At 42.2% G+C, this 13,404-nt stretch overlaps 1 protein-coding gene across 3 annotated transcripts in view; it reads right to left on the bottom strand.

Moving 5' to 3' along the window:
• LOC148038872 (putative cyclic nucleotide-gated ion channel 20, chloroplastic) overlaps positions 1-13,404 on the bottom strand; it is a 207,409-nt gene that overhangs the window by 126,175 nt on the left and 67,830 nt on the right. For all 3 annotated transcript variants that reach the window (XM_087674759.1, XM_087674758.1, XM_087674760.1), the window contains exon 4: positions 10,463-10,591. In XM_087674759.1, coding sequence (XP_087530885.1) covers positions 10,463-10,591 — 129 coding nt within the window. The remainder of the gene's footprint in view (positions 1-10,462; positions 10,592-13,404) is intronic.

Raw genomic sequence — 13,404 nt, 5'->3', positions numbered from 1 at the left:
AGCATGCCGCATCTTGCGCCGCATAGCACCCAGTCTTGGATGTATCTCTTGGGGAGCTTTCTGCTGGCAGGCGGTCAGCCAGGGCCGTCACCTTCTGTATGAGGCCAGGATGCAAGACACGATATTCATGATCAAGGTAGGGTCATGCGTAGTGGTGGGTTTAGAGGCTCTACCCATCCGCCAGGTACTGGAGCCTACAGCAAACCGCTCTGAGGTATGGGAAATCATAGGGAGTCTTACTGATTGGCATATCTGGAAGGCGCGGTGTCAGGTGGCTTTCGGCGAAGAGAGACTTTCAGTACAGGCGACCCTAGCGGAGCTCTGGACCTCCATCATCCACACCCTTTTAGGCCAATGGGATTAGGTGCAAGGTGAGTCCAGGGCTCGTCAGGAGCTCCGAGGTCATTTCATGCGCACTTGGGGCGGCGAGGACCTGTTCTTCGTGATGCAGGCAGGCAGCCCTAGATGGCGATACACCCCCCCCCCCCCCCCCCCCCTCCATGGCTTCTTGCCCCTATCCCCCTATAGATTGGGCAAGTCCCTGAGCATTTGGAAATTGATTAGCAAAAGCCTCATCGCCAAGCTTCCAAAAGATTATGACATGAGGGGATATGCCAAAGAGACTTTCCAAGGGATTGATTCACCTCATTCCAAGGGAAGTGAAGACAAACTAGACATCGCCCAATGGAGATAGATTACTTTGCTTGGAACTTCCTAAACGATCCTAGCAAAGGCAATCTATCTCATACTAGCCCCATTGTTGCTAGATATTATCTACCCAACCTACAAAGGCTTTATTTGAGACCATAGCATGTTGGACAACATCTTCACCTTTTGGGAGTCTATGGCTCTTGCTTGTTCCAAGAACTGTGTTGCTCCTTAACTTTGAGAAGGAATATGACTGTGTGAAATGGGAGTTCCTATAGGCCACGATGTTAAGGATGGGATTCCTAGAGTAATAGTTCAAGGAAGACATAGCTGTTTACTAAGCACATAGTCAAGTTCTCATTGGAGGGGCCAGAGGAGAGAGATTTGACATCTAGAGATTAGTGAGACAAGACTTTCCACTAGCCCCCTTCTTATTTCTATCAGTAGCGAAGGCCAAGAGTGCTTTCTTGACAAACAGATCCATTGGAATTAAAGAAATCAAGTCATCCACTCCTAAACTCGAGCAGCTCCTTCATGTGGAGTTTGCAAATGGTACAACGATTTATCTAGATGGGGATGAGAGTAGCTTTAGGAACATAGTGGCCATGGAGAAACTCTACAAGGTATCAAGCGCCTTAATTAATTGGCATGAATTCTATGGACTTAATGTGACAAATTCTATAAATTTTAAGTATGTGACACTAGGCAGCCAAAATGTAGACCACAAGACGATTTCACATGGGTCCATTGAGGGCCTGCGGTAACATATCTTGTATGCCATGTAGGGCTCATCATTACTTTAGAGCAACAATTGACACCTATTCTTTGAACATTAGACAGTAGCTCCTCTATTGGAGCTTGGCAAGGCTTTCACTAGTAGGAAGAGTGGTGATCACCAACCAGATTCTTCTCGTGACCATGTGGTACATCACTCCTAGTTGGGCATTCTCCAAGTCCTTCATAGGCCAAGTAAAGTGCCTCATTAGGAACCTTATTGAGTCATGAGGAGATAGCAGCCCATGGTTAGAGCGAAGTTGGCTAGGAATGTTATTGTACAGCATAGATCTAGAGGACATTTAGTTATGAGGAGATGGAAGCCCAACTAGAGAAAAGGTGGCTTGGGATGTTATCATACATCTCGAATCTAGAGGACAGTAGACCAATGTTCACTAGATCTTCTAGGAGATCAAGACCAAAGACTTTGAGAGAAGTTTTGAGGTGAGATTTGAACATAGCAGCCAGAAACATCAGAAACGTTTAGAAACGAAACATCAAAAACGTGTTTCGTAAGTTTCTTTCAAGAGGGGGTAAAATAAGAAATGCGGGTTTTTTTATACAGGGATTTTTAATAGTTTTGACTAGGGAAAGAAGTTCTAAACCTCTATGGAACTCTCTTTTAAACAAAGAATGGCCAATTGAGCTTGAGTGATAATAGAGTCAATTGAGAATAATACATTACATATCCAAGATACATTATTGACTTGTCACTTATGTCAAAGTTAAAGCTATACTATGGTTTGGAACTCAAACATTATGATTCATATATATCATACAAAGAAAATTGAAATTAACATGTAAATAGCCTATCTACAATATGGACCGAGTCAAGTTGCAACATCATGATTCTCATTTCAAAACAAACTGACAAAATGTCAAAATCGAGAATGAATCATAATATATCATAAATAACTCATAAATGAGACTTAAGTCCTATAATATTCAACTCTCAAGACAAGAATAGATACTAGATTGACCAAGTCCAATAACTAAACAAAATCACAAAAAAATCAATCTCTCGTCCAAAATCTTGAGCCCTCACGAGTCATTATACATCATCATCATCATGTTTAACATTGCCCAATAGTTTTTGTCAAAAAAAACCATGTTTTGGGTTCCAACTCACCCAAAAAAAAAAAATGCCCTAGTTTTTTACTCTCAGAAATGTTTCGTACTTTAAGAAACGTTTCGTAAGTTTCAAATTCATAGAAACGTGTTTCTTAGCTGCTATGGATTTGAAGCTATTATCATCAACACATGGATATCCATTTCCTTTGGCCTCCACCAATCACCACCAGTTTAGTTGAGGAGAGGAGGATGCAGCCCCTTTTCTTGAATTACTACTTGTAAGTCAAAGGCCATACTCTTGAATAGAGAACTTACTTATCTTGGGGGAGGTTCTCTATATAGATCGCTAGCTCAGTGGGAGATTGGTTTGCATTTTAAAAAGGTACCATAGGAAATCCAAAGGTAGAGACTATAGGGTCTCAAGTGTGCTAGAGCTATGATTAAGGTTGTGAGAGAGGGAGTACCTCTTGATTGGAGAATGGATATAGATACTTCTCAAACTTGGATAGGTCTCTTATCCAAAGGGAATATCTCCTCACAGTCACTATGACTTGCAAAGACAATGTTTACTTTCATGTTTGAGGAGAATGGCCATCTTCAATGTGAGGACTTGGACCAAACAAAGTTCACATGATGTTCTAGACACAAGATCAAAGTGGTGGCAAGAGTAGCCATTCCTCAATAGGCCAGGTGACATGGCCTTCTTTGATTACACTACCAAGATAGCAAGAAGGATCCAAGTGAGCAAGATCAGAGTATAGCCAACAACCACCTCTCACTAGCTCATATAGGGCATCTCAGATCATTTTCCATCAAACTTTTGGAGGAGACTAGATGACATCTTTTGGCCTAAGAGGATATCCCTCCTCCTACGGCTATTACCTCATGGGGGAGGAACACAGAGACTACCTATGGGATTGTCCCAATGCCTAGGTGGTATGGAGGAGAGCCCATAGGATAATCTTTCATAGAACAGCAGAGACCATGGTTGCAACTTGGGGGACTATAGCTTGGGTTAGAGACAAAGGCCTAGCATGTGGATATGAGGATGTTCAAGGGAGCCTCTCATTTCTCATCATTAGACAGCACATAAGTAGGATTCAAACTCTAGAGATTACTCACATGCACAATGGCCCAAGGATACTACCAAAGATGGGAGTTGGTTCATCTAGACCATGAGGTGCAAACATGTTACAGACCTTTAGGATAAATGCACAATAGAGACTCTTTTGAGGATTTGGACAAAGATTATCCACGCTCTCCATGAGACATGCCTGAGGATACAAGGCAACTCTAAGTGGATGAGGAGGAGAGATGCCTTCTTCCAAACATGGGACTCTTGGAACCTTTCTTCACTCAACCCCTCAAATAGTTTGGCACTATAGCCCACAACATTGGTTGTTGCACAACCATTGTATTTGTGATGTATTTAGCTACTCTATATAGAGTTCTTTGTACTTTCTATCTTACCTCAGAAATTTTCTCCAAGGTGGTATAAGTAGAATACTCTCTTTTATTTGAAAAAAATCAATAGTTTCACATGGTAGCAATGAGAATAAAGTAAAGAACCACCAACTATTCATGCTTATCAGTGCAACAGTGTCTTTCCTGTTGCTGGCAATAGTGTATCATGGCCTTGCAATGGCAGCTCCCTAGGCCCCAATCATCAGCACCACGGAAGAAACCTACACAAAAAAATTACCACATACCACATCAAGCATGACTATCAAACAAGAGACATACTTTGTCATACCCACCACTTGCAACATCTCCCCCCCTCCCCCCTCCCCCTCCCCCACATGCCCCTCTCTCTAGTAGTGTCCCATACCACCTTATATGAGATAAATGTGTACTTGTCAAGGGTGGACCATCACGGTCCCATGAGCAAACAGTGGTTTTGTGCACAATGGACCTATATCCCACACAAGATAGCAAGTTGATGCTTTGATACCAATGAAGCATCACACTAGTATCCAACCTACACAAGTGACATAACACAAGCCATAGCCACAGCAAAGAACATAAAGGGAACAGACATCAAACTCACCTCCTAGCAATAGAGGCAAAGAGTGGTGATCCAAGAATGGTGATCACACAATGATCCGCACAATGCCTTCAATCCTATAAATAGGACTCAACTACTCTAATCCTTAAGTGCCCCTAGTGCATTCATAATGGGTCACTTTATGACCACTAAGGCCCATACTACTAGCTCCCATCCACATGTCCAAGGATGTAACAAAAAGATTCATGACAACCTTTGGAATATAGAGGACACTCTAGATGTACTTGTGAACATGTCCGAAACAGAAACGTTCAGCCCCAAAACAAGCTCATGAGAGAGTCTTTATTTTGCCTTCCTACATGCAGATTTTGCCCTAGTTCATTCGCTCTCCACCCTCTTTCTCAGCTCATCACTCTCCCTACTTGCTGTTTGCTTCCCCCCTTTAACATCTACTGCTGGCTACAGCCTTGAAACCCTACATTCCTCATCCCTCAATTGCCCAATCCTTTTCCTTTCCTGTTCACACTATTTGCAACAGTTTTCCCTCACATTTGGAGCTTTTTTTCAGTATTTAAAGCTACCAATCCCTCTCCTCTCTTTGTCCTTCGCTGTCCACATTGGTTCGAGCTGGTTTTCCCCAACTTTGCCGATGGTTTCCTCTATTTCCAAGAAGAAACAACCATCATGAAGGATACATTTTGAAGCCACACACACATCATTAGCAACTATGGAGCTAGCAATGGCTCAAAACAGTGGGAATGCAACTATTGCCATGTCACACACACGGGAATTGTTCACAAGTGAAGGATCATCTTGCTCATGTTAGTGATAAGGATGTTGATAATTACCTGTGCATAATGATGCGTTCGCTAGTTTAGAGCATTGGAGACAGGAACGCCTTGTGGCCAGTGAGGCGAATAGGGATGACACTCCATGACAAATGCACATCCTATAGTAACATAGTTGTACTTATTTCTTATGCACTATTTACCAAGTACCCTATTTTTTGAGTCTATATGACATAATATGATTCTATGACTATTCACTATTGAGTCTTCAATCTTGACAAATGTCATCATCATTCATGGGCCATGGCATACTCCAATCTTTTATATTAGGTTCTAACTTCTAAATCTTGATCTTGAAAGTTTTTTAAACTCATGGATTACGATTTTGCAATCTTACTATCTTAAATCTTTGGTAAAATCATGTATACTCGTCGAATCTCTTCTAAAGCTACATATATACTCTAAATTGTTGAGGAATTAAGTGGTTTGGTGTAGATGTTCAACATACAAATGGTATTACCCTTGTATATATGTGTAATATTAAAATATTCCTAGAAATTGATGTAAAATCTGTTTCCTCGTTTCGCCATTTCGGCTTCGGGCCAAATCTCCATTTTGCAACTCCAAAACGCGTTTCTATTGCGCCTTTCCAAAACTCCGTGCAACTATGCATAGGAATTATGTATGCAGGTTTGTTGAAATTGCATCTCCATTGCATGCCTTGCAAAAGAAGGATGTATCATTTAAATGGACTGCAATGGAAATTTCAGCATTTGAAAATTTGAAGGAAAAGATGACTTCAAATCTTGTGCTTGTATTGCCCAATCTAAGGAAGTCATTCATAGTTCAATGTAATGCATGTGGTAACAGCATTGGGGCTATTCTTATGTAGAACGACCGAGCTGTGGCTTATGAGAGCTAAATTCTCTAGGGTGCAAAAAAAAATTTGCAGGTCTATGAGAATGAGCTCTTGGTTGTAATTCATGCACTGTTCACAAGGACACATTATTTGTTGGGGGCTGCTTTTACAGTGCAAAAAAACCATCAAACTTTGAGGTTCTTTCTGACACAGACAAAGTTGCTAGAGAAGCATTTGATATGTACAAATATTCTCTCTATGTTTCATTTTCAAATTGTACATATTGATGGTAAAAAGAATGTTGTAGCTGATGCACTTTCACATGAGCCAAAAATTTTAGCCGTCAGCATGGTTTATCACACTGACTTGGATGCCATGAAAGAGCAACATGTTGTTGATTCGGACTTTGTTGATGCACTGTCACATGAGCTACAAATTTTAGCCATCAGCATGGTTTATCACACTAAGTTGGATGCCATGAAAGAGCAATATGTTGTTGATTCAAACTTTGTTTATGATCAACTTTGCAATGGCCAAAGGCATGAACACTTTGTGCTAAGAGATGGATTTCTGATGATGCATGGACAATTGTGTGTCACAAAGCAGTTAAGGCCTAGAGTTATCGCTGAAAGTCATGCTCCTCCATATCAGGACACAGAGGTATTGATGCCACGGTCAAGGCAATGGAGTATTTCTTTTATTGGCCATCTTTGAGGCATAACATAGAACAGTTTGTTAAGACATGCATCGTATGCCAGAAGGTAAAGCATGATAGGCAAAAGATTTCGGGTTTGTTGTAGCCCTTGCCTATTCCAGATAGGCCCTCCTTCTAAGTGTTGGAGAAGATCAGCGATGTGGTATATTGGCTAAAATTACCTCCACATTGGCTGATACACAATGCCTTTCATGTCAGTTTGTTGAGGTCTTTTCACGGCGATGTGCCAGAGAATGTCTGTTGAAATTCAACATGAGGTTGAGGAGCTAGATGAGATTTTGGTACCCGAGCAAATTTTAGCACATAAGGAAAGAAAGATCAAAGATAAGGTTTCCAAGAGATACTTGGTGAAATTTCAGAATTATTCACTAATGGATGCCAAATGGATGAAAAAGAATGACTTGGCAAACCATCCTCAACTATTGCAACTTTACCTAGATGCCTTTCAGTTAGAGCCCAGGCTCCATCGGGTTCAGTAGAGCTCCATCAAGTTCAATAGAGCAAGGGTTCGAAGTATTGCTTGATGCTCAAGGGGGAGGTAGCACTTCCACTCATCCAATTATGGACAGCTCTCGTATGTAGTGGATCTCAGATGTATTCAACATGCATCCAAGGTACTACACTGACAGTATGTTTGCCATGAGGTCACTACTTAGTGTACTAGTCACTGTGAGATGTATGCACATGAGTATGAGTTTCACCCGAGCTCAGTTTCAGCTGTCATACTCATGTGCACTATGAGATGTATGCACAAAACTTCTAATCAGTTTCAGCTCAGTTTTTGATTAGCTTAAGAACTATTTATGGTAACTTTTGGGATCAGTTTTGTGTCACTTTTTGCATTGACTGTTGGTTAGTTTTTGCAATGAGTTTGTGATCGGTTTGGGGTTATATTTGCAGCAGTTTGTGATCATTTCTCAGATCAACAAGTGATTAGTTTATGATCAGTTTATGCTTGGTTTTCAATGGTTTACATCTGGTTCCATGAATAACAGTATATGTTATGTTGCCATTGATGTTTTAGCCATGGTTTATGCTTGGTTATGCTATGCTATCAATTAGCCAACAAATAGCAGTCCCCAATAGCCCCCACACTTTGCAACTCAACGCAATGTGCCATAAGTTGCTACGATATGATTTCTCCATCTAACTCAAAGGATAGATCCACATATATCACTGTTTGACTATCCAATCACATAGACCTCATCAAACATACAAGTCAGGACCACCAAGCTCACACATAGTTTTTCATCATAATGGGGGCCTTAACAACTTTGAGCACCATGGACATTGGTGGCACCTTACAAAAGTGGGGCATTGAGCATTTCTAACACTAGAATGCTGGCTTTGCCAAGAAGATACTGCAATATGCTTCTTGTTCCCATGCATGATCTTGCCATTTGCAAAGTCATGGTGCCAAGTAACAATGGTGCTTGCACGTATGGCAGGTAGCACCACTATCAGCCACCCAATCATCAACAAGTAGATTCTACATGGGCCTGGTATTATACACTCTTTCTATGGGCAAGTATTGGAAATTTATCTCTGACATTGTCATGATTGATGCAAAGATAGGGATGCTCCAAAGAAGTATCTCATTCTGTCCACTAGCAATGATCTTGTCTGAAAGATTATTCACCATTTCTAAAGCCTAGCTGCCTTATTACAACAGCCATATTGACAGGTTCCCCTTCTTTAGGTGGGGGTTGTCATCATCCTTGTTGAAATCATCCTTTGCTACTAAGCCTCTCAATGACACAAGGGCATGTTCATTTTTCAAAGGGATATGGGCAACAATCTCCTCCTACAACATAATGGAAAACTTGGCAAGGGTGGGAAGATTGTCTTGGACATCAACACTGGTTTTGAGAGCATTTAAAGAATCTGGAAGTTTTTGTGTGTATAAAGTTGATCTAGCAAAGCAATAAGCTTCTGCGCTTGATTAACTAAGTTAGGCCCTTCAACAGTAAAATGCACAAGCTATTCCTCCAATTGGTAACAACAAAGATTATTTCATCTTATCCATCCTGGCAACATAAGTCCAAATAGATTGGGAAATTGTGTAACTACATGCTGAATCCAAGACTTATCACTGAAATGATGGTAATGAGGGCAGCTAGAGCTGCTTGAGCTGCATCTCCCACTTTGGGGGACTTTATCTTTGATCATGTCCCAATTTTGGTGCATCTTCAGGTGGGCATTGACAAATCAATTTAAATTTGAATAGTTTTCATTGTCAGTCTGATGCTGAGAATAAACAGGCAGACTATCTGTGCCAGAGAACTGCTGGATGGCAGTAAAAAGCCTTAAAAATGAGGGAAAACTGCAGGATAAAGGTTGGCTTAGAGAAACCGTGTAGACAAGAGAGACACCCATGCAATGAACAGAGAACCAAACTGAAAAAATACTACCTGCTGGCTGATACAAAAACATAGCGGTCCTCTGCCTTGGATTGTGTGTAGTTGACCTTGAACAGGCTAGAGAGATCATGAGACACAATGATCTGTACAGAGGGGGCAGGCTGTAGACTGCAAAGTTGCAGCAGATTGCTGCCACAAGGATGTTCAGTAAGTGCATAATCTTGCAGCAGCAAATACAATCAGCTGAAAAGTCGTCGTCACAAGAACTGCAAGCTCAAACTACAACACTCCCACAAACAGCAATCATTTAGCTTCTGGATAAGCATCAATGGTGAGGGTAGGGTCCTAAAGCAGAGACCATAAAAGGAGACATGAAAATCCCCAAAAAACCCCAAATATGGAGCTGGATAAAATCTCTCAACAGACAATATGCCAGCCACTTGAAAAGAAGGGTTGGTAATATAAATTCCATGAAGGGTTTGCTTCATCAAATGAGCTTGGAAGAAAAACATCACGATTGTTTGCTGCCTGCAGATCCCCAGTAGACATCTTGATGAAATTGTGGCTGTGAAATTTAGCAGTGTCATTATGTAGGCCACAGTAGCAGGACCGGTCAGCCATCCATCAGCGTGCATAGCCTATACAATACAATAACATCCTCAATACAATATCGATCAGACCAGTCAGCCAACCCAGTCACCTGGCCATTCAAACAGGGGAAGTGATATGCTGGGAGTTTTATGCACATGCTCATGCTCATCAAGGAACACCCAAGACAGCAGTGGACCTTTCCTCATCACTCACTCCTACTCAGCACTCTAATTAGCACTAGTGAAGTTCTGTTTAGATTTTTCCCATCACACATTGAAAGTCCTAACCTCAGAAGTATGCATAATCATTTCAAAACTGCAGTTTTTCCTGCTATCTTGTTGCATGCCTTGCATCTTCCCTACTTCAGTAAGTGTGCACACAATCAGGCCCAGAAACCTATACATGTTAATCTTACATCAAGTAAAAGTACAAACATAGAAGAACTTGATTACACACCCAAATGCTTCAAGAACAACCAGACACCCACAAGAAGAGAGAATAACTAAATACATGGTGTTGTTTGGAAAAATAAAGAGCTTACTAAACAACATAATCAATACAAGGAGCTCATCTAAAGTATCATTCTGTTTGAGCTCAACCTAACATTGATACAAAACCAGTGAAATTGCTTGCATCACAATTCGAAAGTACCTGAGGCAGTGGAAGCACCACTATCAGATCTATAAAAAACCATCCATTTAGATAATGCCATGCAATCCTTTTAGGATTATCTTCAAGTGTGCCAGATCCAACATGCGGTCCTATATATGCAAGTCGAAACTGCGAAACCAACACCATTTAGCACATTAGAATACAGTATTCAGACTAGCTAGCCTGCATGCAACAGGCAAAATCCAATCTTTAAGCATTGGAGGAGCTAAATAATCATAAAGAAGACAGGAAGTACAAAATTTTAGAAGTCCTGAAAAATGATGCATATTCTGAGAATAAATCTGTTAAGAAGTGTGCATTGTAAACAGAGAACTGCCAGCATTTTCAACTGCAATCAGGCCCTCCCCTTGTGCAAGTTTTATACTCGATTCACCATCACATCTGCCAGTGCATTGAAAGCACAATTATCTTTGTCCACAACTAGTCAATTCCAAATTTTTTGTTAATCTCACTTATTTAAATCCAACCTATATTGATAAACCCTCATTGGATAATTTCTCCTAAGAGAATTTATTACTAGAATCATTCTTTTCTCTGGAGAAGATACATATATGCTTTTTGCAGAAAGCACAGTAGTACATAACACACGAAGAAAAATGTATATGTATCTGGAAAATTCCAACAGCCAAATGAGGAGCCTAGCTTGTCGAGATATCAAGTTGCTGAATGAATGCACTGCCTGTCAATCATTGTTGTGGCCATAGAATGCAAGAGAACATTGTGGAAGATTGAGAACAGCAGAAACCTTGGACTAACATCATAGCTTTGATACTCTGGAAAATTTGGGTTACTAGACATGATCTTATTTTTGGAATGACCTACTGAGTTCTTTTGAGTGTCTAAGAGTGTCCAAAGAGACATCTGAAAAGCTGTGTCTCTATAAGGATACAAAGGGTTTGCTGAACTGCTCACCAATGCTGGGCTGAATAGCCAACACCACCTACCTCCTTCCAGCCTTCCTGTGACAAATGCTATCTGATCCTCCTAGCCCTCACGACAGAGTGCTGTTTTTAACGAAGTGCAGGCATTATTGCATGTAAATCCATCCATGAACCTGCCTGGTTTTCTTTTTCAGACAAAAGAAAATTGTACTATGACACCCCAAAGAAAATCCCCCTTGGGTCAAAAATGCATAGCAAGGGACCCTCTAAAGAGCAACTGAATACATTGTAAGTGCAATGGTTGTGTGAACAACCAATACGGTGAGATATGGCCTGGACCATATGAGGCGCTATGTGAAAGAATGTGCAAGAACCCCATGTCTGCATGAAAGCATCCCTCCTCCTCATCTCCTCAAAATCACCCTGCAGTGTCTACCATCTTTCACAGAAAGTATGGATGATCACTATCCAAATCCTAGAGAGAATCTTTGCAGTGGAAATATCCTAAAGTTCAATAGCATGGTTACATCTCATAGTCCAAATGAATCGAGCAATGATAATAGCAATCACCTCCCATTTATGATAGTGTCCATGAGTCCACTGTGCTTCTGAGTAAAATAGAGGGGGCATCTTGCTTGAATGCTGGCCAATGATGAGAAAAGAATGGCTCCACTAAAAAACTCCTCATATCCACATGTTGGGCTTGTGTCCTAGACCCAAGTGACTACCCCCCAAGCCACTAGTATAGTCTTTGTCATGTCATAAAAGACCATCTAAACACCCTCCTCCACAACTCCTAAGCTCTCACACAACCCCATAGATAGTGCCTTTGAGTCTCCTCTAACTCTTCACATCTTGCACATGTCACTAAGATCCTACCATAACCAAGCCATGTACCTACTACCAAACTCCCATGTGTTGGGTTCAACAATATGAGAGAGAGATAGACAAACAAAGAGAGAGAGAGAGAAAGCGACACTGACGCCTGAAGACTACTTGCGCGCCTCACGACTGCCTGACGACTGCCTGCGCGCCTGAAGACCCACCCGCCTGATGACTGCCTGCGCGTTTGACGACGCCTGAAGACCCGCCTGTATTCGTTTGTGGCTGCCTGCTCCGCCTGTGCCTGCCTGCTCGCCTGATGCCTACCGTCTGAAGCCTGTGGTCGCAGAGCAAGCCGAAACAGGTCTGCTTCGTCCCTGTCTTTTGCTGCCATTGAGTCGTCTGCGGTGGCCATCAGTCACCGGGATCTGCGCCCGCAGCTACTCGCCTGCCTTCACACGCCCTGTTCGTCAAGGGTTCATCTGCACGCGTGTGTCCTGTTCTCCACAGGAGCCCCGTTGCAGTCCTATTGCTGCAGCCGGGTGGTTCCCTGATTTTGCAGGTCTGCCGGACCTGCAGAGCGAGCGAGAGAGAGAGACAGCGAGAGAGAGAGAGAGAGAGAGAGACGCTCAGTTCCAGACCTGCTCCTTCACCTTTGTCGTAGTCCCGCCTCAGCTCAGAGAGAAGCATGGCTGGCCCGGATATGGCTTTTATTGACCAAATGGTGGCCGCCCTTGGTCTGGATTCTGATACGGAGGAACCGGAGGATATGGTTCCTTGCACAGAGGAGATGCCTCCTGCTCCTGACTTTCAACCTGCGGGCAAACGCTCCAAGCATACGCCCGAAGAGACAATCGGTCATCAGGATCGTTCTTATGCTCAGGTGGCCTCTGATTCTGTGCACTCGCAGGAGATTGACTGGGAGCATTTGCTGGAGTTTGCCAATACGTTGCTTGGTGACTATGTCTAGCATAACCATGAAGCTTTTTCTAACGCGGGAACTAAAGAGGTTCTGGAGGCAACGGTGGATCCAAAAACTATCCTGCGCTCTTTTTCCGTGTTTTATGACCGTGCAGTTATACTCTTCTTCACTGGTAGGATCCCAGTGCTTTCCCATATTCGCCAGTGGCTGCACCATTTACTAGAAGGGGAGTGTGTTGAGGAGATTTTTGTTGGGCCTCCAGGCTTTTATGAGATGCTGCTGAAATCTGAGAAGCA

This window comes from Lygodium microphyllum, chromosome 3, assembly GCF_053477565.2.
Source record: "Lygodium microphyllum isolate KBCC chromosome 3, Lygodium_microphyllum_v1.1.10, whole genome shotgun sequence".
NCBI lineage: Eukaryota > Viridiplantae > Streptophyta > Polypodiopsida > Schizaeales > Lygodiaceae > Lygodium > Lygodium microphyllum.
Note: the sequence above shows the minus strand (reverse complement) of the source record. Positions and strands in the feature narration are given on the sequence as shown.